This window comes from Thamnophis elegans, chromosome 2 (genome assembly GCF_009769535.1).
Source record: "Thamnophis elegans isolate rThaEle1 chromosome 2, rThaEle1.pri, whole genome shotgun sequence".
NCBI lineage: Eukaryota > Metazoa > Chordata > Lepidosauria > Squamata > Colubridae > Thamnophis > Thamnophis elegans.
Genome location: NC_045542.1, coordinates 113,250,376 through 113,278,353, shown reverse-complemented (window position 1 = coordinate 113,278,353; position 27,978 = coordinate 113,250,376). Strand labels below are relative to the sequence as shown.

Sequence of the window (27,978 nt, the reverse complement as noted above, 5' to 3'; positions counted from 1 at the left end):
TACCATGAAAGCTATGCTCATGATGCAGAAACTTTTCATATTCTCAGTCAGTATGATAGAGATGGCATTCATAAATGTGCAATTTTTTTCTATAGCAGGAATACAGTACACTTTCACTGAAGTGTGTTATAAAAATGTGAATGATTCACTGTCCATTCTGGACTTCTACATATTTGTAGACTCTGTGTGTGTGTGTGTGTGTGTGTGTGTGTGTGTGTGTGTGTGTGTGTGTGTTACTTTACATATGTGTTTCTGCACATATATTAAACACCAAAACAACACAGGAAAAAATATTTATTTCGCTCAAACTTCATAACAAGTGAAAAAGTTGAGCATACAGTGCAACTGGATTTTACAAAGCAAGATCTTTTTTTTCTTGTGCCATCACCTGGCTGAACACCTGATTACAACAATATTGTCTTATGTCTAAGAATATTTATCCATGTAGTATTGCTGTATGACTACCAGCCTTCTCATCTTCTCTATTACCTTCTCCTTTTGGTATCTTATGATTACACTACTTTGTTGTATGTAGACTGAGAACTTATACACCAGAGACAAATTTCTTGTGTATCCAATCACACTTAGCAAATAAAGAATTCTATTCTATTCTATTCTTCTATTCTATTCTATTCTATTCTATTCTATTCTATTCTATTCTATTCTATTCTATTCTATTCTATTCTAGCCTAGCCTAGCCTAGCCTAGCCTAGCCTAGCCTAGCCTAGTCTATTTTTCTGAACACTATACACAATTTTTATATGAGTTGGATGCATTTAGTGGAAACTTGTTGGGTTAAGGAATTCTGCCAGGAGGGTCCTGGAAAAGAGGACTTTCTACTATGACCTCCCACAGTCTCTGGAACTTTGTGCCCCTCAAGATGGGTGCCTGATCTTCCAGAGATTTTTTTTTTTTACCATGTTATAAGCACCTAGAGTCAGATGATGGTGAGATGGATAGCAAATAAAATACAGTGGTACCTTGGTAGTCTTCATTAATTGGTTCCAGGAGGCATGATGAGTACTAAAAAATGACTACCAAACAATTTTTCCCATAAGGAATAGAGTGAGTCACAAGGCAGCCAACACTAACAAGTTTAAGCTTGAGCATGGAGTACCAAACAAACAATGAGTACTGGGACAAAATGTTTCAAAGCAATTGAGGAACAAGGTACAACTGTAAATAAATAAATAAATACACTTCTGTGAGTGATTTTGTGTATGGATTTTATATGTTACTGTATTTTCAGCTTATGTTATTCTTTTTTTTTTAACTTGCCTTGGAAATGTCTGTTTGTATGAATATGCATAAATACAAATATATTAGATTTCCCTGTCATGGATCATTGTTGTTGTGAAGAGGCTTGTGCATCCTAATGACACTATGAGAGTGCTTGCCCATAAGGGTCACCCATGCCAAGCAAGTTAACTATGAGACAGCTAACTAAATTTTGATCCCCGAAAAAAATGAAAGAGCCGTGGTAGGACAGTGGTGAGAATGCAGTACTGCAAGCTAACTCACTGCTTAGTCCAGGAGTTTGATTGTGAGTGGCTCAAGTTGACTCAGTCTTCCAAACTTCTGAGGTCAGTAAAATGAGGACCCGGATTGTTGGGGAAAATATGCTGACTCTGTAAACAGTTTAGAGAGGGCTATAAAGCACTGTGATGTGATATGTAAGTTTAGGTGCTATTGCTATTCTGTCAAGAAAACCAAGTGGACATTCACAACCAGGACAATGTCAACATGATACTAGAATATGAACTTCCAAGATGGAAGGTATTCAGTGATTACTGCCAAAGAGCAGTGATCAAATTTAAGTAAAACTTTTGTTCTTTACTTATTTGAATAAAGACAAAGGACATCTGGTTATTAATGAATGAATGTCAGAATCAAGTACCAAGGTGAACATCAGACCTTTCCCAAACAGCCAAGTCTGGAAAGAATTAGTCCAATGAATAAGAATTTGAATTTTCTAATTAGCAGTCTTTATGACATGGCCTATAAAGTTATAAAACAAGATTAACAATGGTTACTTCCAAATAAGACACACACACACACACACACACACACACACACACACACACATAAAGAATTAAGCTGGCAAAACTCTTTTTCTGTTTTTTCACATTCTTTCTATATAAAAGAAGGGGCAGTTTCCACTCACACGTTGTTTTGGTAACTTGTGAAAAATAACTATTAACTTCATGTTATCAAAGAACAAAAGTCAGAACTGACTTTTGCTGACATTCTGAGAATCAGTCAAATGAAACAGAGTAGAAAGGGTCAGTTCACACTAGAGGAGCATCAGATCTTCTATTGCACAAAAGAAATAACACACATTATTAACAAAAGGTCTTGTGTATAATCCTTCAACTGGAATATTTATTAACAAAACAATGCTTGAATAGCATAAACATCAGAATGGTCTTAGCTTCAATCCTAGTCAATCCAAAAAATATTATAGAGATCTGTATATTCTAAAAAGTCTATGCTCCAAACAGTAATTCACAACAGCTTATCCAATTAACAACAACAAAAGGATATTATACTAATTATAGGTGATTGGAATGCTAAAGTTAGAGATAAAATAGCATCTGGAGAAAAGTTGATCTTAGTGAAAGAAACAAATGAGGTAACAAGAGCCCTGACAAAACAATTCAATGCCTACACATAAAGGGAAAGACAAAACAAGGCCATCATCATAGAGACTGCAGTGAAATTTAATTGACTATCTATTCTGAAAGTAGAGATAAGCTCTATTCACTTAGGAAAAACAATGTCTGGTGCTGTCTAAGGCTCAGGTCTTGAATTTCTTTCTTTTTTTAAATACAAATTAAACTAAAGAAAAAAATTATTATTAGAACAACATACAATCTCAACAAAAATCACACAATTGTGCAATTATAGTAAACAATCTATTTAAAGAATTAGATCTGATAAATGGAGTGCCTGAGAACTCTGGATTGAAATTCCAGTTGTCAAAATGATGAAGCAAATAAAGTATTCTGAAATACAAAAATCAAAAGGCAAACAGAAAAGCAACATAAACGTGATGGCTTTCCATTCATATGTCGAAAGAGTTTTAAAAAGTGGAATGTAAAAGGCAATGTAGGCAGAATTTGGGTAACTAAATGCTCACACAAGAAAGGTATTATTATATTAAATAAGCAATGCAAACTCATCAGAAATACAAAAATATTTAAGAAAAATTGCTGAAATTAAAGGAAACTTTTACCCAACAAAAACATGATTTATTTAAAAATACTCACACTACCAAAAAATGAACCTATTTCATGCACTAATAAGATAGTACTTAAAGATTTTGCAATTCAGAATCCAACAATATATACAACTGCAAGATGTATGCGTTGGATTTAGAACTAGGAGAGATACCCCAAAACACATAGTTAATATCCAAAAAGGAAGATAATTCCCCCCTAAAAAGTCTAGTTTTGCTTTGTTGATTATTCAAATGCCTTTCACTTTACAGACCACACTGGATCACTGGAAAAGGCTAAACAACAACAACAGCAGTAACAAAATGCTTTTGAAGTGTGGCACTGTAGAAAATGGTTGAGAATAACTTGGACAGTAAAAAGAATAATTTATCCACTGTTATATGAAATAAAACCAAACTATCAGTACTAATAAGTCAGTACTAATAAGCAAGCTAGAGCTTAACATTCTGGACATATCAGATGAAAGAAAAACATCACGGGGTAGGGTGGGCATCCCTATACTTTGGAAAATTAAATTAACTGAAGAGATAAAAAGAATACAAAATGGCAAAATAATATGAACAATAACTCAAACAAGAATTCCAAGAAACTGACAGACTCCGGTATTCTGATGAAATGCTGCCTGTTCAGTTACAGAGAATCAGAAGCAATGAAATAAATTTACATATTCATATAATAAATATATTTACGAACTCTGCTGAATTTCTGTATCTGGCACTTTACGCATGTTGGGCAATATTACATATATAGAATAATAACAACAATACAAATGTAGAAACAGGCAACCTGAATGAGAAATGAGGAACACAAACCAGCAGTAGGGTTCTCGTTTCTCAAAGCATCTTTTATTGTATTTTTTTCTCCGGGTAATGTGTAATTATTTTTTTCATATCAGGAATTCTCTATACTTGAAACCTGAAAAATATATAATGTAAACATCCTGACTTGACTAAACAAATCTCCAAAGCTCAGCCACTTTATCACTGGAAAAGGGAGTGCAGCTGAAAAATTCACAGCAGTGAACTGTGAACAAGCAGGCTATTAATTTAAACAATGGAGCAGTTTTGCAGGAAAGTAGATTTGGTAGGAAGCTATTATAAGTAATGGTGCCCCAAAGAAAATAACTCTGCAGAATACAAATAAAAATCTATTTCTACTTGTGATAAGATTAGATCACTCGCTGAAAGAAAGCTGCTGCTGGAAACATCAATATAATTTACATTATGGGTCATATCTGCAAACTGCTGCTGGTCATTGAAACTGATGCCTAGGATTAAAGCTATTACACATCCCACCCATTTCACTACACAAGGAAAAGTAAGCTAGGATATGATAGTGAGGATGAGAGTCATAGACTTATTTTATTGCTTTAATGCATTTTTTTACTCTTTGTTCAGTCTCCCCACTCCCATTTTAAGGCAATTCTAGGTAAAGAGATGTTGAGGATTGATGTCAGCCCTTTGAAATAGACTAGACTAGGAAACTTGGGCTAATACTAGTTTTATTTTAAGGCAGGAGTGTCAAACTGGTGGCCCGTGGGCAGGATGCATCACATGCAATCCATGCCCATCCCACAAAGGGGGAAAATGTTGTGATATGTCACAACATGATGCCGCAGGTTTGACAACCAAGTTTTAAGGTAACAGAGTCTTGCAAGTCTGACTGTACCTCCCTTCCCTCCCACTCCTTTATTTTCAAGAAAACTAGCAAGGGTCAAATTACACTTCTATCTTGGACTCCAATTTCTTTTGTCTAACCTTTGCTTTGGCTATGACTGATCCTCCTGTTCATCAAGATTGCTCTCACAGCCCATTTCATGCACACAGCCAGACCATCCTACAGAAGGATGCCTATTTTTCACAAATGGCTTATATGTACCTCCTAAATAAACAAGGAAATAATACCCACATGTATATGTTTCTGGGGAAAGCTTTCCTGTTCTTATCTCCAATAGGCAGGCAAGTCCTCCACTAAGTCCTCTTTGGCACTTTAGATCTGCTCTGAGAGATTTAACTAACTGACTTCCCTGCCTACGTTTTAATTTTTAAAAAATGGCAATACTATATTTTTAGAATAGTATTCTAGTTTGGATTTTTTTTTCTTTATATTTCTACCATTCTTCATACTGCTGGTATGGAAAGTCCCCCCCATGTCTATTAAAGAGAATAAATTTCTATTCTTCTTCGACTTCCCAACAGATCTAGCCAATCATAAATAGACACACCATTTAAAAAAAGTCTGGATAGGATTAAAGAGGTTGCTATGCTTGGCTAAAAGATTTCATGTGCCATAATTAAATCCTGCTTCTTATGATTCCAATCCTTCAAAAACCTCCAAAACATGCATCCCCAACATGTGAGTATGATGGTGAGGGATAGTACATGAGGTTGCCTGCACCGTGGCACGACATAACCGCGGTAGACTAAAGCGTGCCGACAACACCGCGGGGCTAAAACCGCGATGTCAAAAGCGCGCCCACAACAGCGTGCCGACAACAGCGCGCCGACAGAAGCGCGATTTAACTTAAGGTAAGGTTTAGGGTTAGGTTTAGGGTTAGGTTTAGCGTTAGGTTTAGGGTTAGGTTTAGGGTTATTTTTAGGGTTATGTTACAGCGTGCTTCTGTCAGTGCGCTGTTGTCGGCGCGCTGTTGTCACGCGGTTTTGACGGTGCGGTTTTGTCACCGCGCTTTAGTCACACGCGCTTTAGTCTACCGCGGTTTTGTGGTGGAACCTGCCTGCACTTCTTTACTGCTTTATTCTAGCTTCTTATTATATTGTTAGGATTTGTTTCTCCCCTGAAGGGTGAATACATTTGCAATAATATTAGAGGCTGACAAGTAAAACCAAACAACTTTATCTCATCCTGAGCCGAGGTGGCGCAGTGGTGCAGTGGTTAGGGTGCAGTACTGCAGGCCACTTCAGCTGACTGTTATCTGCAGTTCAGCGGTTCTAATCTCACCGGCTCAGGGTTGACTCAGCCTTCCATCCTTCCGAGGTGGGTGAAATGAGGACCCAGACTGTGGGGGAGATATGCTGACTCTGTAAACCGCTTAGAGAGGGCTGAAAGCCCTATGAAGCGGTATATAAGTCTAACTGCTATTGCTATTCTCATTTCAAATTTCTTGTGCTTTATAGCCACACATTGCAACTATGCAAGTTAAGGTGCAAAGCACTTTATTTGTAAAAGGGCTGATGTTGGGGATGGAACTTTCTTCTACTTCCGGATGAAGGATGTGCCAAAATCCAGAATGATCCCCCACACCATTTTTGACTGATATTACCCATGTTATCATAATTGCCCCTGTGTCAAGTGAGTTATTTTTACAGCTTCTAGTTGAGTAAACTGTTACAAATTGCCTCTAATGCAAGTTTGCCAGAAGCAGTCAACTGCAAAACTGGAAGATTTCCAATCCATTCCATTCTATCTTCACTCACCCTTGCCTCTTTCCATGTCCCAGCCCTTTATGGTTGCTGAAAATGTAGCTTCAGAGCTCCTCACTACTGAAGCAATATTGATTGCACCCCAAATCCTTATTATTTTGCATGCCACATGATAGTAGATTTTATCCCCTTGAATTTCAAAGAGGTTGTTCCTTCATAATAACAAACTTTACGGGCAGTAATGAAATACTTCAATACAGGTAATACTTTTACAGAAATTGCAAGGACTAAACACTTGTAAACAGCAAGCAATCCCAAGTAACAAATAATCAATGTATTACTTAATGACATTTTAGTGTTTCACAGATTAAGACACATTTACAGTGGTGGATTGGTACTCCCTCCCCTTCCCAAATTGTCTATCCAGCAATATATGAATTTTCAGTATCCTGAAGGATTATCAAGCATGAAAGCCAACAAATTATACTCTGTAATTGACTGCTAAGATTTTATTTTCATATTTTAGTGCCTTGGAGGAAGCAATTTCTGTCTAACTGCCAATTGTGTTTTATAATCAGAGTACAGCATTTGAAAGATGAAAAAGGCTCTGGTTATAATATTCAAGAAAAAAATGATAATTTTAGCTTGACAGTCACTTGGAAGAAACTGCTGGAATGACAGCTGAACGATATTCACTGCTCTTTTTAAATGGTTAAAAAAAATAACCCAACCTGTTTTATCTGAAGTGGCTGTGGTTCATCACGTTTCAATATATTTTCGACAAGGCTCATACACTCCGAATAATTTCTTCTCCAAAGCAATCAGAGCTTTGAATACAGCATGCATTCATCAATTTTTAGCAACTCAGCTCTTAAGACAAAGTAAGCTAGTAGAAACCTCATAATGGAATGACCTTCCCACACAGTCTTCTCTTACTTTCACTGGGCTGAAGAGATCAGGAGACATTTTAACTCCAATTTCTTCCAGCATGACCCTTGCACTGGTAGAAGCAAACAAATTGTTCAAACTAGAGATACAAATTCCACAGAGATCTAAACTGGAAGAAAAATTCTCGTGTTTTTTTTAACAAACTATCCTTTTTCAAAAGCCAATTACTTAAGTGTATATAACATAAAAGAATAATATGAGGGGATGGAATTCCATCTTTCTATTTTGGATTTAGAGATATTCTTTATTTACTCTGAGATAGTTTCTATTCTGTTGAATAAAACCTTAAGCCAAAATTCTAAAGGGGGAGTGTGAGAAATATTCTTGTTTTGTACAATGACTCTGCTGCCAATTTGGATTGATCATATAAATAATAATTAGCCATCTTGAACCTGGAATGATTAATAGGTAAAAAGGTTGTACTCAGTGGTGGGTTCCTACCGGTTCGACCGGTTTGGCAGAACCAGTAGTGGTATGGCAGCCTGGGTCGCTGGAACCGGTAGCAACTCAGGCCTGAACCAGTTCCCCAGTTTTTGCCACTGCCATCTTGTTTTTTAGTGCTGTGTATGCGCAGAACAATTTTAATTGAACTGTGCATGTGCACATGCATGTGGGAAGCGCGCACGCAAATTAACCAGCAGTAAAGCCAGGCAGAACCCATCCCAGGTTGTGCTCCCATAATCTCTAAAAGTATCTAAAATACCTTCTTTCTTATACATATTGCTCTATATTCTTTTGAACTCTTACAAATTATAAGCTGTAGTCCTGCAAAGTTGATTTGCAAGATTTCAGTCATTTTACTCACTGCCAATCATTCAATGTTTAATCTCTAACTCATCAACTACTACATATACGAAAATGTTGATTATTGCAGCAGGACACTATATCAGGTCTTGGTAAGACCACTCTTGGAATATGAATCCAGTTTTAATCATCATGATATAAAAAAGATATTGAAACTCTAGAGTGCAGAGAAAAGCAACAAAGATAAGTGGTCTGGATGCTAAAACATATAAAGAATGGTTTAATGAAAAGAAAGACTGTGGGGTGACATAATAGCAATATTCCAATATCTAGGGAATTGTCACAAAAAAGAGGGATCAACCTATTCTCCAAAGCACCTCAAGGCAGGACAAAAAGGAATGAAAGGGAAACTAATAAGGAAAGAAACAATTCAGAACAAAGGAGAAATTTCCTAACAGTGGTTTATTTGTAATTAATCAGAGGAACAACTTGACTCCAGAAATTGTGGGTGCTCCAACGCTAGAAGTTTTTAAGACAAGATTGGACAGCCATTGGTTTGAAATGGTTTAGAGTTTCTAGCAGGGAGTTGTACTAGAAGACATGCAAGGTCCCTTCCATTTCTATTATTCTATCTAGTCTGTTAAGATAAAATCATTTATTTATTTAATAAATAAATAATTAGGATTCAATAATAATGTGTAATCAGCTCACTTGTCTGTTTTTCAAACTTGAATTCTGCTGACTTATCTACTGCCAATTTGCTTTGACCACTAGTAGTTCAGATTCTTGTAGAGAGAACTATCTAGACTCCTGATTTACTGCATTTAACATATATTTCTTTTTCACTTTCGGCCTGGATTTAATTCTTTGTTAGACCTGTTAGGCACATTTTTCTTTTTATCACTGTATTATTTGGCTGTGATCATGAAATGATTAAACTGTATGAAAGCTGGCGTATCTGCTTTCCAGTAGACTTCAATGCAATCTTTGATGTATACAGGTTGGCACCTAGGAATTTTCTGGAAAGCACAAGACTGAGTAATTCCAAAGTACCTTTAATCATTGAGGGTCATTTAATATATAAATAGCTTATTCTGAACTGGATCATTAGTTGAGATCACATATGAGTATAGAACTAGTAACTATGAGTTTATTGTAATCTCATTATAGATTTCTGTTTACTGTGAATGTTTTGTTATTTACTGTATATTGTTATAATGAATATTTTATTATTTTGTATTGGTTACTAATATTTATGATGTTATTTATTCATTTGTCAGATTTGTACAGCACATAATGACATAGTGACATTATTTACAATGGATATTTTAATTATTCATCGTGTAAAGTAATTTATTCCCATACTCATCTCTGAACTCAGGTCATGCTTTCTGTATTTATGTTTGTAACTGATAATTGTAGTTCATCATACTTGTCCATGAGTGCTACCAAATGAAACCTAGAGATATGAGCGAGAGAAGAACCAAGCATTTTTTCTGTGATGAAACATCACAGAAAAGATTGGGTGATGTTAACAATACTATTTTTCTTTGGTTGTATCAATCAGGGGTTAGTAAATAAATCTTTCTGAGCATTTTCTAAATGGAAATGAGAAATTAGATCAGTAAACAATTATTTGCGAGTAGAACAATCTACTGACATGGTTGAATATATGTATGTATGTATGTATGTATGTATGTATGTATGTATGTAGTATTTGTGCTGATAAATAAATAAATTTATTTATATTTGTATATATTTGTATATATACATATATATGTACATACATACATACATACATACATATATATATATATATATATATATATATATATATATATATATATACAAATATAAATAAATTTGTATTTATCAGCACAAATACTACACAAATGTAACAAAGGCAACAGTAAAATATTGGGCTTTCTGTCTGGATGGTCTCTTGTGACGAGCCGATGGACAGAGAATGGAAGCAGTTAGCTTCCTCCCATAATTGGGGCATACCAGGGGTTGTATATATGTGTATGTGTATGTGTATGTGTATGTGTATGTGTATGTGTATGTGTATGTGTATGTGTATATGTATATGTATATGTATATATATATATGTGTGTGTGTGTGTGTTATATTTGTTATATTTGTGCTGATAAATAAATAAAGGGAGACTAGTATAGATCTATTTCAAGCTATTTAGCTCTCATCAGCTAGCTAGTAAAAAATATTGGGTTTCTTTCTGGATGGTCTCTTGTGACGAGCCAAAGGACAGAGAATGGAAGTAGTGATCTTCCTCCCATATTTGGGCATACAGGGGGTTGTAAAATCAATCTATCTATCTATCTATCTATCTATCTATCTATCTATATTCACATACATACATATATACATACATACATACATAGAATATTCTGCATGACTTTATCTAGTTCTATTCCTTGAATTTTTAGCAATAAGAATGGTGTTACTTGGTGAGATTGATAGAAAAAACCTGGATAATCTTTGGATTATTTGACATATCTGTCACTATTAAAATAATTTACAGAACTATAGTATTCTATGGGTACCTTTATTATGTTAATTTATAATTAATTAATAAAATTTATCATTATAATTTTAATGTATTGTTAGTAAAATTATACTATAATTTTAAAACTTAATTTGCTTATATTTACATTTAAGAAATACTTTCCACCGATCATATATTTGCATTCTTCTTTCTGTTTAAGTATCAATTGATAAAGTTAACATTACCTTGAATCAGTTCCTATTAATGTATGAAGCAGTATAGAACTGAAACAAATAATGGCTGAAAATTAAAATAATGCAAACTAATGAGAAGATGAATCGGAGCAAAAGGGTTTGAATGCAAGTATGTGAAGACACAATTCTTCATTCATTCAAAAGTTCTTCAGACATTCAGAGAGAAGTTTATGGTGTTTTTTTTGTGTGTGTGTGTGTGTGTGTGTGTGTGTAATATAATTTCTTTCTTCAATTTTGCTTTATAACTTTTTGTCTTAGAAGACAGCATCTGTCCAAAATCATCTGATGAGATTTCCAAATCCAACAATTTAAATATTTCACATCCTACCTATCATTCCTATTTTCGACTCATTCAAATCACAACTCTGTATACTAACATTAGGAATTGTCTCAGGTTAAGAATTTTGTTCTCTGATTTTTGATAGCTCTCTCATGCAAGAATAACAACTGATCATTTAATTTGAGATTTAAAAAAATACAATATAAAACTTAAGGAGATATATACGTGATATTTCCACTGTATAAAATTGCGAGTTTTTATGAAAGTAAAACAGAAATAACAACAAAAAGAGCAGACCAGGAATACAGGAAACCAAGAAAATAAATTCTACATTTTTCAAAAATGTTAGTACATTTCCATTCTCGTACACCAACAGAAGAAACCTAAAATCCCAATCCCACCTATAATATAAAGCTAAACAAAGCCAGCAACTAGTTTTTCAACACAGTGACATCAGAATTGTGTCTTAAAATAAAGAATACACAATTTCCTTTCCCATCCGTCATCTGTATTCCAGAAATGTTTACTATACCAACATTGAGAAGTATTTTGCAGACCTATTCAGTAACACGTAACCCAAGGAGATATAGTAACAGGTTTTTAAGATTCAGGATTCTATGTATTTGTAAATCAACTTTCAATTTACCATATCGAAAAGATACCTGTGAAAGAAGAGAAGTTCAAGTCATGGCATTCATTGCATTCATATTCATGCAAATATGTTTGGGTTTTGTTGCCGGTGCTGTTTCATTACTTTTATCCAATAGAGTAAAGAGGTGCAACTGAGGCTCATACTGAGTGAAAAGTTCTCCCTAGAATTTAATGATGGAATAGACCCGTGATGGAAAACCTATGGCATGCGTGCCGTAAGTAACACACAGAGCCATCTCTCCGGGCATGCAAACCATCGCCCATTGCTATTCCAGGTTCCAGCGCACCGGCCAGCTGGTATTCACATGTGCGGAGGTGCCAAAAATCAGAAGAGCAGCTCCCTGGTGCACATATGCATGCCAGGAAGATGATCTTCCGGTTTCCGGCATGTGCATGCACACCAGCCAGCTGATCTTCACACACGTGCACCAGAAACTGGAAGACCAGATGGCTGGTGTGCCTGCACCTGCTGGAAACTGGAAGATCATCTTCCCGGCGCATGCATGTGCACCGGATGGCTGCTCTTCGGGTTTCTGGCATGGGCGCACACTCCCGTTTCAGCACTTGGTGCTGAAAAGGTTTGCCAGCATCCTACTAAATTAAGTAAGATGTGTAATTGGCCTATAGAAACACATATGGTTTATTATTTCTTACAAACTTCAATTCCAAGGTGGGTTTTATATTCAGGTTAAAGAATTCATGACATGAAGGAAAAGGACAGTGAAAAAGCAGCTACATTTGCTGACAAAAAGCAGTATGTTTGTGCTGCCAAAAAGAGCATAAGTAAAAAAGGTCCTTTTCAGATGTCATTGATATATAACTTGCCGTGTTATACTGTGTCAATGAGCATAACCCAATATAATTACTAGGAATTAGTCCACATTGCTCCATATCTTTCTTCAGCATATTTTGATATGAAAGCTGAAAGTACAATTTTGCGGTAATAAATTTATCAGTTGAAATAAAACACACTGTATATCCCTAAAAATATTTACCATTTATCAAAGAAAAATGCTGAAATTCTGGCAACACAGGTAAAATAATTTTCTGAACACTCTAAAAACTCAATAGAGTGTAAAGAGATTGAAGGACGGTGATTATTTTTTTAAATGCAGAAAGTATAGTATTCCATTGGCAGTTATTTTCTATGAGCTGATGGGATAATTCCCCCAAATTGTCCACTTAAAACATTACATGGATTTTTTTTTTCATTTATAGCAGGATTGGAAGAAATACGTTTTTATGTGGATTGTTATAAAATATATTACTTTGTTTTGAATGTTTTACAGAGATGTTTCATTTTAATGCATTGCTTCCAGAGATGCTTTTTTTTTTCTTTATGGCTTTGGTTAAACTCCCACAATGACATCAGGCTACTTTCTTGGATGAAGAAGCAGTTATAAAATTGCAAATGTATACAGGTTGGCCCAAATACAGCCCAAATGGAACCATGACAACCCCAGTGATTTAGATGAGAGTGGTTGCGAAGCAGAGGAGAAATTATTCACACACATAACACACATACAACTGAATTTCAACAATTTGTTACAATTGTGAAACAGGACTGCTTCAGTGCAATGGCGGAATAAACAAAGCTTGAATACTGGAGAGGCAAATGTAATACAAAAGGCTTTGGTTGTCTCCTGTACTACCCTGTTTTTCCGAAAATAAGCCTTGCCCAGATAATAAGCCCAATAGGGCTTTTGAGTGCATGCACTCAAATAAGCGCTCCCCTGAAAATAAGCCCTCCTCAAAAATATTGCAATACGGCAGCAGCCATGAGGTGACCACACTGGCCACCTCCTGCACCTCAAAAATGATAAGAACTCCCCGAAAATAAGGCTTATTTTGAGGGTGAAAAGAAAATAAGACCCTGTCTTATTTTCAGGGAAATACGGTAGCTTTCTGTTCCTTATATTTTAATAAGTTGATAAGTTTTTTTTTAAAAAAGTAACAAATGGTCTCCTGAAACAATTATGCTAAAAGATAATCAGAAATGCTTCCGCAAAGAATGGACAATCTTTGGCCCCCAGCCTAATTTCAAGGGTCTAAGCTCCTCCTAAGAACAGCTCCCATCAGCAATTAATTGTCTGGGAAAATAGTTAAAACGTTATCAGTTTGGAGTTATTATGTTGCCCCAAGTGATCCAAGTCTTGCTCCTTGAATTGCATTAACCCCATCTTGGTCTTATTTTCTTTTTACTTACAAAATATGGCCTTCGGCTTATTATAGGGAAGGGCTTATTGTTTTGGGGTTGCCGGGTGGCTGCTCCCTTGCAAACTGGCTCCCGAAGAGCCAGGCACAGCCTCAGGGGCGAAGCAGCCATGAAGTGACCAAGCTCACAAGCAACTGCCCAGCAAGCCCCCTCTTCAGCTGGGCACAGCACCATTCATATCCCTAAGGTGCCAAGCCACGTGGCGCTCTGCCCGCTCCCCAGCTCCCCTGGCTTGGCACATTAGGGATACCCCCTAGGGAGCTCTGCCCAGCTGGAGAAGGGGTTTGCACGAGCGCCTGTTCTGCCCCCAGCAGGCATGGCTCCTAGCCTCAACATGACCAGGCCCAGTTCTCCCTGCAGCAGCAGCTGCCACCACCACGCCCCGAGCATAATGTCTTCTCCAGTTCCAAACTCAGCTGCCGAGTCTTCCAGCAAAGGCCACTCTAAAAGTGCACTCTATGGTTGTGGGCTGGCTGCTGGAAGACTCTCTGTCTGGAAGACTCTCTTACAGAGTCTTCCAGCAGTCAGCCCACAACCATAGAGTGCACTCCTAGAGCGGCCACTGCTGGAAGATTCAGCAGCCGAGTTTGGAACCGGAAAAAAACATTATGCTCGGAGCGTGGCGGTGGCTGCTTCAGGGAGAGCTGGGCCCAGGCATGTTGAGGCTAGGAGCCATGCCTGCTGGAAGCAGAACAGGTGCTCACACAACCCCCTTCTCCAGCCAGGCAGAGCTCCATGCACTAACCTATGGGGTATCCCTAATGTGCCAAGCTGCAGGAGCTGGACAGCAGACAGAGCGTCACATGGCTTGGCGCCTTAGGGATTCCCCTAGGTCAGTGAATGGTGCTCTGCCCAGCTGGAGAGGGGGTTTGCCGGGCGGTTGCTCGTGAACTTGGTCACTTCATGGCTGCTTCACCCCCGAGGCTGTGCCCAGGTCTTCGGGAGCCAGTTTGCAAGGGAACACCCACCCGGCAACTCCCCCCTCTGTCCAGGCAGATTGCCACTCCCCAACCTAGCGGTATCCCGAAGGCAGCAAGCAATGTGAGCGCCTTTCTCTCCCCCCCTCTCGGCTCCTGCGGCTTGGTGCCTTCAGGATACCGCTATGTCAGTGAGCGGTGCTCTGCCTGGCCGGAGGGGAGGTTGTCCAGGGGGGTTATTTTCGAGGGTGGGCTTATATTTTTGCCCACACGAAAAATGTGGCAAGGCTTTAGTTTCAGGACAGGTTGTATTTTCGGGGAAACACGGTAGCCAAAAAGGTTGACATTGCTAAATGATATAATAGAAAACATTTTCCTTACCTTTATTGTACATATTTGTTGGCACTTGGACATCACTCAAAGTGACATTCACAGGCAAATTATTGAAATGGTCATTTGGTTCAAGGATGAATTCCTTTCCCAGTTCTAAGAAGTTTCCATCTTCATCTCGTTCATTAATGAGAACAGCATTGAAATATTCATACTGAAATAGAAAACCAGTGATGATAAATCAATAAACTGCATTATTAATGCACTTAAATAAAACCAATGGCTACCACAATGTCCAATTTGATGTACAACAAGGACAGAAGAACAATTTCATAAATTATTACGTAGAAGTAAATCATCACTGAACCTGAAAGGTATGTATACATTTGTCCGTTTGATAGGTGGGCTGGTTGCTTGACATTTTTTACCATTTCAGTTATAGATAATCCCCCAAAACACACAGTTTGAACTAGATATCATTATTATTAGCACTCTAAAACAATTTGGTAGTAATCATAATTTAACTTCAATGACACAACATAATTATCTACATATATTCAAAGCACCACACTTAACCAATATAATCTTAAATGAGAATGTTCTGCAACACTAGAAAGGAAGTGGCTATCCTTGACTCTGGGTCAGACTGTTCAATAAGTCTCTTATTTAACACAAAGAAGGTCCACTTCTTGAATCTTGCCACATTAACCAATAAATGGGGGACTCTAAGGAGTCACTACTTGTTTGTAGGCACTGAGGAAGCAGATTCTACATCAAACAGACAACCCTAAAGATACTAGGTCCAAAACCAAAAATGACTTTATAGCCAATTTAAATTACACATAGAAATAAACTAACCACCAGACAGCTCTTGGAGCATGGTGTTACATGAGAGCAGCACACAAGCGGCTACATTCTGAAACCCTGGTGGTACAGTGGTTAGAATGCAGTATTGCAGGCTAACTCTGCCCACAGTCAGGAGTTTGAGCCTGACCTGCTCAAGGTTGACCCAACCTTTCATCCCGTCTTCCTTAGTGAGGGCAGTTCTGATATTCAGTTGTAGTGATTAGGTCAGTCCCCATTTATTGGTAAAAGTGACACTCTTAAGAGGTGGACATTCTATGTGGGCAGCCCTCTTACTGAATGCTTCTTCTGTCTGATGTGCACATCTATGCTTCAGATGCTCTCACCCCTACCTCTTCATCTCTGCTGTCCTGGCCATCCTGCCAATCCTATGCTTTGCTGCTCTGCTGCTGTTGACTCCTGCTTCCCTGTACTCTGTCACCACTGCTACACCCAGCTGACCTTCGTGATCTTCTTTTTCCCATTCCTGACAAGTCCAGTATGTCCTGCTTGTGTGAAGCCTTCAGAAGGCTTGAATTAATTCTTAGAGAGTAGCCAGGAATATCAATAGCTACCAATTATGTAGATTTAGAGGAAACATATGTTTGAAACCAGCTGTTGGAGACCACTTGTGGAAGAAAGTTTTGCGTGCATATATTCCTTTTGAATTCCCCATGATATTAAGCTGCTCTCAGAATGACTTAGCAGGGTTCTTTTTATGTTCCTATGACATTTAAAGGAGAAAGATTTACAGATTACTGGATAGATTTAATTTTTCTTCCAACATTAAATAACAGATAAGCAAAAAGCAATTTAGATAATAATATTGATTATTTTTAGCATGACCTAGGTCAAACAGAGACTACATCAAGCTCTTGGAACAAGTGAAGTCTCTGGTAACCAAGGATTTTAAACAGTGAAATAAAAACAGAAGAGAGAATATGGTGTTAAATATGTCATGTGTTTTGTTGTTATGGTACTGTTTTACCTTTACCTCAAACATTATATTAAGTACTTTGTAATCATGGATACCAAACTCAACCAAGATCTTCATACAATTTTCTATAGTTCCCTGATTTAGTTGCATAACAAAGATCTATACAAATTCTTCACCCAACCAGCTGAATATTTTTCCTAACAATTGTTCTTAATCATATTTGCAAGACTTCACATAATAATTCATTATAGGGAGCAGCTAAATGATAATTCAACAGTTTGATGATAATTACACTATCTTTAAATTCAGGAAACTACTTATACTATCAATCTAACTCAATACTTTTGTATCCAATGGCATAAATACTCAGAGTTTCAGGCAGAATATAGTTTCAGGCACTGCACTTTTTAAGAATATTGAATGCTGTCCTATACCAAATCAGACTTTTGGGTCATCTAATCCAATACTGATTGGTAATTCTCCTTTAATGTTCAGTCAAATGTTTGTTAAATCTTTTTGAAAATTGTTGAGGCCTCACTGGAATCTTCTGAAAGGAACGTATATGATTTATCACAGAACGTCTTACACTCTTCTTTAAAAATCTTCTACATAGATTATGCTGCAGTTTTGCTATACAATTTCATTGAATTCAGAGTCTCTTTCAAATGCTAGGAGCATCTGAGCTAAATCAACCAGAAACTGGGAAAAAGGGGAAGCACAGTCACATCTGTGACTTTCTGTCCTAAAATGTTATCTATAGTTGTTCCTCAAGCACCCACACTGACTTTCTTTAAGAACAAATTATCAGAAAGACCAACTATAATGGATCAAACTTCAGGCTCCAAGACTGAATTCAGGAAAAGCTGTGCATTCAATGTATGGCATGACCAATAAATATATCTATCTTTGCTCGGATGAAGTCACTTGAAATAACTAATTGACCTCTGTGACTATGAAGTGGATACACTTAATATCCACAGGGTTGCATTATAAAACTTCTTCCCGTCTCTCCCACAACTTAATGAATGTTGCCTTATGCTCCTTATCCTTGGAGCTAAGTGAATACTGGTTGACTTAACAGATATTTCAGTCCTAAGAAATGTTAGCTCTCAGCATATTCTCAACAGCAGGAGTTCATCTACGTCAGCAATCCATGCCACTGATTCATGTAGGATTATACTGTAAGCTTGAACTTCTGTGAACTCTTTTCCCTTCTAGAGTCAATTCACAACCAGTGAGGAGATACTCAGCTCCTTCTCTATTTCCCTTAGAATGTGTGACTGGAAATAAATTGTTCAAGAACTAATTCTAACCAAAAGCACTCTAGCTTATCCAACACAAGTTTCTTTAAAATATTTAACATCAGCACTTTTTTTAAAAAAAACTAGCAATTACTATTTGGATATCATATTTCAGATATTTTAAATACAGGATAAGGTAAAGGCAAAGGTTCCCCTCACACATATGTGCTAGTCATTCCCGACTCTATGGGGGCAGTGCTCATCTCCATTTCAAAGCCAAAGAGCCAGCGCTGTCCGAAGATGTCTCCATGGTCATGTGGCCAGCATGACTAAACGCCGAAGGGGCACGGAACGCTGTCACCTTCCCACCAATGGTGGTTCCTATTTTTCTACTAGCATTTTTACATACTTTCGAACTGCTAGGTTGGCAGAAGCTGGGACAAGTAATGGGAACTCACCCCATTACGCGGCGCTAGAGATTTGAACGGCCAAACTGCTGACTTTTCTGATCGACAAGCTCAGCGTCTTAGTCACTGAGTCATCGCGTACCTCAAATATAGAGGTACATACCTCAAATATATGTTTTGTTCAAATTTGAGCAGCGGTGAAATCTAATGGCAATGGAATGCCATTACTAATACCACAAATTTGTTACATCCTACTGAACCAAAAGACTTATTCTGTTGATAAATCTTACTTACTACGATATTTTGGATGTAATACATTGGTATAATCAGTTTCCATATCCCAATTCTTTCATTTTATTCACAGATGACTTTTGATTGATTTATCCTTATTGTATAGCAGCCCTTTGAAATCTAAAGTGCATTTTGCTGTAAAGGGAACAAATTCCAGGAGTATTCTGCATAATATTACTTGCACTCAACTTGGTATTGATCCATTAGAAATTTTTCCTAGATAAAGCCTTCCTGTGTTCATTCATTATCACCTTATCTTTATTAAAGCAGTTGTGCTGTAAATATTCTGATGCTGGATGATAAATCTGTCTAGCTTTCTAAACAAGCCTTCTTTGTCAGATAGTAGATGCTAAAGCACAGAGTATAACTTTCAATGCAAGCATTTTAGTATAAGCAGAACTCTATATAAGGAAGTTATCTTCCTATATAAGGAAGATAATACAGAACTACATTATCACTTTCTTGATCTTCCTTTTCCCATTTTAATCAAGATATTTGCATACTGCACCGTTCCATTAATGTTTTTTATCTACTCCTATGCAGTCTGACATAGTTGTCTTTTAATCATTCACACTCAAAGAACAGTCGGATGCAGCATTCCTTAAAAATTGTTTTCCATCTTCCAATCCTTCACAAACCAATTTCAAGACAATCTTCAATCATCTTCATTTTATGGCTTTAAAATTCTAAAGGAAAGGCAGGAAAACCAGGAGCCAAACATTTATTCTTCCAAATGATCAGTAGGAGACTTTTGAAAAATAGAATTCAAACCGTGCCTGCCTGAACTGCCATAGCTCCTGGAATAAACAAAAAGCTATACCCCAGGGGTGTCAACCTCAATTTCATTGAGGGCTGCATCAGCGCTGTGTTTAACCTTGGGGGGCTGGGTGTGGCGGGGTGGGCATGGCCAGCTCGACATCACTCATGTTGAGTGTGCCAGTGGTGGCCCAAGCACTCTGCCAGTGAAAGAGGGCTCTCAAGCGCCATTTTTGGCTGTGATGGCCTCCTGCAGCCCTTTGCCAGTGAGTTCTGTTTTCGCTGGCAGAGGCATTGTAAGCCAATCCTACACTGTTTCCAGTGCAGCCCTGAAGGCCAGATCTAAGCATCTAAAATGTCTTGCATCTTCTGTTGTTAGTAATCAGCATCAAAGGAGGTCTTTCTTAATTTGTCTCTCCATTAGACTTTAACATTGACATAACCTCTAACATGCTTCATTGCCAAGACAAGAAGGATTGGACATGCAGTAAACACTTTTTAAAGTCATCACACTTTTTTGCTGGCCCCAGCACTGGATAACAAAACTTTAACACTGCCATGCAGGAAAAAAAAAATCCAAAAAGTGGGAAAATTGTTTCATTGATGTGATTATTTTTTGCCTTTCCAGATAAACATATTTATATCCATTGAAAAAAGGGGGAGAGGGCTACAGTAGAAGTTGCTCACAGAAGCTGTAGTTGCTTACAGCTACTTCTTAAGCCAACTTCAAACATTTCAGTTCAGGCTGCAGTGGGTTGTTGGACTGATGCCCAGTTTGGACTGTGGTTGTGACAAGAACTGAATGGTCATTCTTCTGCAGTTTGCCTTTCCCATCAGTCCATCTCTTGTGTGGACTGGTCTATCAATGGTGGTCTTCTCATTTCCTTTCCCAGATGTTTACACACAGGAATTTTCTTATCTTTGAATCCAACATTATCTTTCTTGATGTTAATGCAGATATTTCTTTCCTCCCTTACTGTACTATCACTGCTCTGGTGCTACAATAATCAAAGCAACAGGATGACTGTTGGAGGTCCATAGACATTTTGTAATGAGGAAGAACAGATAGTTCAGCATTCCAGAAACAAAAGTAGAAGTATTCCTAGATGCAAATTATATAGACAGTCCTTGTTTAATGACTACTTGTTCAGTAACCATTTGCATTTATAATGGCACTGAAGATTTATAATTGGTCTTTGTACGTCTGTCAGTTGCAGCATCCCCATGGTCATGTGATCATAAGCTGGCTACCTCCAGTGCCTGGCTTTCAATTATGATGTTGCAGCATCTCATGGTCATGTGATCAGCATTTGTGACTTCACAGTCACAAATGCTGATGATTGGAAGGGGATCTGTTCCTCAACATAAGAAGCCTTGAATGGTCCATTGCAATGACAGGCCAAGAAGACCTACTCATCTGCCTTTTGTGTTTTAAGCAAACCAGTGCAATGGGAACATAGGTCCTGAGCTAATGCAAAGATAGCACAAAGATCTTACAGGAAGGGTCCATACAGTTTAATTCCGTCTTTCTCTTTCACACACACACCTTATCGCTTACTGTGAGAAAGGGCAACAGTATGTAAGTAGGAAAGGAAAAGTTATACTAAGGGAAACTAATATACCAGACCCTGTGTTATATGTTTTTAGAGAGGGTTTCAGGTGAAAATCTGTCTTAATCAGGCAAACCACAACTTGGGTTCACTAAAACTTCTAGAATAAGGCTGAAAAGGATGTCTGAGGGGAGAGGTTAGGGAAAGCTTCCCATTTAAGCAGAAGAAGCCTGGCTCTACAGCATGTTGTGAACATCTGCAATTGATTTCTAGGAAACAGATTGGTTGTGACAGTTGAAAGATGGCAGAAGGAAAATTAAGAAAATAAAAATGATTGAAAAACATGAAAAGCAAACTCATCCGGCACATCAAAACTACATTTGAGATAATGCCCTGGAAGAAAATACTAAGGTTTATTTGCTGACAAAAAACACTCAAAACACTAAGGTCTAAGAGAAAATGACTTCAATTTAATCTTGTCAATAAAGGTCAACCTTTAATACAACCTTAACAAGGTGATTCTAAAGACAACATGGTATGTCACATCCAAAATGTATTAGGTTAATAAACATATAAACCTAATATTTATATTAAGGCACTTCTACTAGGATAACTTTGGGGGCTCACTATCACATGAACATATGAGAACCTATGAACATTGAAGAGATCAATTTACAAATCTAAAAGAATAAAAATAAGAAAATGTAGACATACGTTGTAGTAACTGAAAAAAATAACAATTAGCATTTATGTAGCGTGTTCATATAGAATTCATTCAAAGAAATCCATAGAGCAGTATTTCATAAAAATCTTTTTTTTTTCATAATGCAGTATGCTATGATACTAACCTTGGTAAAAACATTGCAATGTCATACAGCAGAGGCTATGCAGTGTTACAGAAATAATATGAAAAGGATATTTCAAAATTTGTGAGAACCCTAATAAAGTATCTGCAATTTTTTTTTAATTAGTTGTGTTAGATCAGGTGGGACCAAGTAGCGCAGTTTCTAGTTGGTGAAATAAAGTGATTTTATTTAATAGATTTAGTTTGCATAGTGGTATGTGATATTTTTAAAATATTTTGGACACTACCCAGAGTTACTTTTTTGAGTTGGATAGCTGCTAAATATTCCAATTAAATGAATAAACTGCATTATTTGGGAAGACTATTGTAATCTAGCAGATCTCTTGCTTTAGATGTTCAGATTTAAGTGTATGAAACATAATGCATTTGACTCTCAGCAAAAGGAATGCAATAAAGATGATAGTACAAATCAGGAAATTCCACCATTCATTCTTTCAAACTTGGGAGGGTCCAAAGGTTTTAATTGGGCCTGCATTTGTTTAGAATGCAGTCTAAATATTAAAAGAAAATCTACAACTATTAACTATAATGAAAGATTCCTTAAAGATAGTGGGATTTCTATGACATTATGCATACCACAGTGCTCTATGTCACCACCTCAAGGATATCTAGTATCATTTGAAATCATGTCTTCAACTAATATATTTTAACTAGAGAAAAAGACTTCTTGTAGAACAGTGTTTTTCAAAGTTGGCAACTTTAAGTTTTGTGGACTTCCCTTTGGCTGAGGTATTCTGGGAGTTGAAGTGCACACAACTTAAATTGCCAACTTTGAAAAACACTGTTCTCAGCAATGTGAAAAATTCCATGGAACAGAATCCTTCCTTCCTTAAAAAAAATATTAGTTTAGTTTGGTTATTAGTTTATTTTGAAAGGTGGGAATTAAATTTCATTTGTCAAAATAAAAGTACAAGATGCAAGAGTTGTAACAGCACTAACATCAATTCACAGCCAGAAGTCAATTAACTTTTACAATATTTTTTACAACAAAAGTTGACAGAGTCATATTTTTGTTGCAAAGAATGTGCATGTTCCCAACTTGATAAAATAATCTGAAATATCTATGAAACAATATGCTAGTATGACTACTGACAAAGAGCCACTCTAATCTAAATACATTTAGAATGATTGGACAGCCAACATTTAAGAATATATCAGATCATATAACTTCTTAAATGAAGGATTTTTCCCCCAGACAGATTAATATCATTTATTATCCAAAACAGATTTGTGTGACATTTTCATTTATTTGAAATCAAAGCTGTAGTCTAGCTCAAGCCACAAAGGGTCACTCTAAAAACAACATAGGTGATGAAGAACAGCTGTTTTATTTACTGTCTACAAATAAGCAATTCACATGACAAGCAATACACAATCATGCCAAGAAAAAAGGTTTCAAAGCCATTCTTAGTATTGCTTTGGCTGAATATCTATCAGCACAATTGTATTTTTCTATCAATGAATAACGTATGCATCGTCTTAGGAAAAACTAATGCAGATCTGCATACATGCATTTTGCATCTTATAAACTAAATGTATATGTGAAAATGCTTAGGGCGGGGGGAAATTCCCTATCCTTTAAATTCTGTCCATTCTGTTCATCTACTTCGGATTTGGAATCCTTTTGGGCAGGAGACCAGTCTTGCTACTCAGCTTCTGTTATAGGCAGTTTCAAGATTTTTGATCCCTCTTTTCACCATCTTTTATCTTTATACTGATGGCCTTTCAGTATAGAATGTCATCAAATGAAATAGCAACCGGAGCCAACTGAAACAGAAGACTGCTCTTATCACTGGCAAAATAAAACAAAGGGGCCCAAAAAATATCTATCTACAAATAAAGCAATGGTTTCAGACTTTTTTTTAAATTCGAGTTTGCTGTTTATTAGATAGTTATTGCTCACAACAGCATGGCTTACAAACTAAAAGCATGATTCAAGAACAACACAAAACCATTAAATATTTCTAATAAAAAAATCCTAGCTGTACTTTATTATGAAGATTAAAATCTCTGATAAACATCATGCTAATAAATGGTATAGTTCTAGTCACTAGCAAAACAAGGCACACCATCCATAGGCTTGGGATACAGATGATCAGAGACAGTTTCAGGTATTGTTTTTGCTGTGCAACAAACCATACCACAATTAGAAAATCAGCACAATCTGAATATTTAGTACATCTCAATCCAACTCTCTGAAAACATTAAAATGGCTTTCAAGAAACATGAGAAATACATATTATTTCTCTTACGTATTTGGAGGGAAATATGCTTTTAGCAATAGTTTCAAATTTGGGGTGGAAGGGGAATCTACCCAAAATAATTCATCATTGGCACTTAGCACTATATAAATTGAACATGAGTTATAATCTGAGTAACAATTGCTGCTGGACTTGTGGAGAAGGCCATCTAGATTATTTTCAATTTGATGAGGGGAAAGAACTGTGGAAGATAATGGAAATGAAGGTTTGTCAAATGTACAGATTAAAGGAATTTCTGGAGCTTGCTTTGTAATAAAATATCTCAAGGTAGTTAGTTACAGCAAAGTGCAGGTAGTTCTCAACTAACGAATTGTGCTCAACATTTATGTTACTAAGGGAGAAATTTGTTTAGTGAGTTTTGCTCCATTTTGTGACTATTCTCACCACATTTGTTAAGTGAATCATTGCAGTTCTTAAATTAGCACAGTCGTTCTGGTTTCCCCATTGACTTGTAACCTTCTGACTTCTCAGAAGGTTACAAAAGATGATCCCAGGACACTGCAACCATCATAAATGTGAGTCAGTTGTCAAGCATCCCAATGTAAATCATGGGAATGCTGCAATGGTCATAAATGTGGAAAATGTTCTTAAGTTATTTTTTCAGTGGCATTGTGACTTCAAATGGTCACCAAGCGAATTGTTGTAAATGGAGGACTACCTGTAATTAGCAAAGTTCCATAAATAGTGATTGCCTTTCATGGAAAGCAATTTTTTTTCCTGTCCTTTGTTAAGAAGTTTTATAAACTCTGATTTGTTGGAATTATAGAAAAGAACACGGCCCCTCCGGGTCAGTGGATCCCGGAGAGTTCCCTGGTTTACCGAGGAACTCCGGGAGAAGAAACGCCGGAGGAGATGCCTAGAGCACCAGTGGAGGTCCGATAGGTCCGAGGCAAACCGAGCACTCTTAACTACCTGCACCAAGGACTATGTCCGAGCATTAAGAACTGCAAAAAGATCATATATTTCTTCCTTGGTTGCGTCCGCCGAGTCACGCCCAGCCGCCCTGTTCAGGATAACCCGCTCCCTCCTTAATAGGAGGGATGCGGGAGACCCCTTGCAGGGTAGGGCTGAGGATTATGCTCAATTCTTGGCGGACAAAGTAGCTCGGTTTCGATCGGACTTGGACTCCACCGCAGTAGATCCAGCTGAGACACAGGAGGATCATTTGCCACATCAGTTCTGGGTTGAGTTCCAGGAAGTTGCCTCTGGGGATGTGGACAAGGCCATCCGAGCTGTAAGTGCCTCCACTTGTATTCTGGACCCGTGTCCCTCCTGGCTGGTGGCCAACAGCAGGGAGGTGACACATGGCTGGATCCAGGCGGTTGTCACCGCCTCCCTTCGGGAGGGGCACTTCCCCGCCGCGCTCAAAACGGCGGTGGTGAGACCCCTCCTAAAGAAACCATCGTTAGATCCAGCCATCTTAAACAACTTTCGTCCTGTCTCCAACCTTCCCTTTATCGGGAAGGTTGTTGAGAAGGTGGTGGCCTTTCAGCTTCGACGGGCCTTGGAGGAAGCTAGTTATCTTGACCCCTTCCAGTCCGGCTTCAGACCTGGTTACAGCACAGAAACCGCTTTGGTCGCATTGACCGATGATCTCTGGAGGGCCAGAGATGGAGGCTATGCGTCCATCCTGGTTCTCCTTGACCTCTCAGCGGCTTTCGATACCATCGACCATGGTATCCTTCTGCGACGACTGCGGGAGGTGGGAGTGGGAGGCACTGTTTTGCGGTGGTTCTCCTCCTACCTCTCGGACAGGTCGCAGTCGGTGTTAGTAGGGGGGCAGAGATCGTCCCTGAGGCCCCTAACATGTGGAGTACCTCAGGGTTCGGTCCTATCCCCCCTACTATTTAACATATACATGAAACCGCTGGGCGAGATCATTCGGAGGCACGGGATAAAATACCATCAATATGCGGACGATACGCAATTGTATCTGTCCGCCCCGTGCCAACTCAATGAAGCGGTGGACGTGATGAACCGGGGTCTGGAGGCCGTTAAGAGCTGGATGAGTGCTAACAAACTGGTGCTCAACCCGGATAAGACCGAGTGGCTGTTGTGTTTCCCCCCCAATAATTTGGCTAATACACCAACGCTTAGGCTGGGGGGTCAAATTTTATACCCCTCAGATAGGGTTCGCAACTTAGGAGTCCTCCTGGATCCACAGCTGACTTTTGACCATCAGCTGTCAGCTGTGACCAGGGGGGCATTTGCCCAGGTTCGCCTGGTCCGCCAGTTGCGGCCCTACCTAGATCGGGGGGCCCTCACAACAGTCACTCGAGCCCTTGTGATCTCTAGACTGGAATACTGCAATGGGCTCTACATGGGGTTGCCCCTGAAGTGCATCCGGCGACTACAGCTAGTCCAAAATGCAGCCGCGCGAGTGATAGTGGGCGCACCTCGGTTCGCCCACGTTACACCTGTCCTCCGCGAGCTGCACTGGCTGCCTGTTGGTCTCCGGGTGCGCTTCAGGATAATGATGACCATCTTTAAAGCACTCCATGGTAGTGGATCTGGGTACTTGAGAGACCGCCTTCTGCCGATTACCTCCCTAAATCGACCAATCAGATCGCACAGACTGGGCCTCCTCCGAATTCCATCTGCCAGTCAATGTCGACTGGCGACCACACGGAGGAGAGCCTTTTCTGTTGCTGCCCCGACCCTATGGAACGAGCTCCCCATGGAGATCCGCACCCTCACCACGATCCAGACCTTCCGCGCAGCCCTCAAGATCTGGCTCTCCCAGCAGGCCTGGGGATAGGCTTCCAATTACCCGCCCGAGTGTTTGATTGCTGAATGAAAGTTGTGTTTTATTATTTTTCTTTTGTTCACAAAGTGTTTGTTTTGACCTTGCACTTCCCCTCCCCTGTGGTTGTAAGCCGCCCTGAGTCCCCTCAGGGAAAAGGGCGGCATATAAATCCCAATAAAACCTCAAAAACCTCAAACCTCAAACTCCAAATTATTCACATAAGCAACGTTTATATTATTTTCGAAAGCAATGCATTATTTTAGATATTGAGGTGATATAAATTCAATGTATCTCTCTCGCTCTCTCTTCAATATGACAGGGAAAAATACAATCATGCCTGTCTCCTATCCTACAACATCTCCATCTCCTATCCTACAACATTTCTCTCAATGAAGTCTTTCAGATGGATGTCTTACCATACTGCCATAATGTTCTCCCCTGATAATACCATAAAATGCCTGCAGTTCTTCCAATAATTTCTTTGCACATGTCTTCTATGATTTTCCATGCTGCAAAAAGTCCAGCTTTTCTTCACAGCTTAGTCACATTCATGATACCATTTAAAAGCCCAGATTTTATATTTCTGCATAGAGAGAAGGCATTTTTGGTGATTACCTTGC

General features: G+C 38.2%; 1 protein-coding gene across 1 annotated transcript in view; it reads right to left on the bottom strand.

Annotated features, from left to right (window-relative positions):
* Window positions 1-27,978, bottom strand: part of CACNA2D3 (calcium voltage-gated channel auxiliary subunit alpha2delta 3) — a 594,623-nt gene that overhangs the window by 300,282 nt on the left and 266,363 nt on the right. Inside the window, 1 exon segment of the mRNA XM_032208561.1 lies at window positions 15,513-15,675. Within this exon segment, the coding sequence (XP_032064452.1) occupies window positions 15,513-15,675 (163 nt within the window).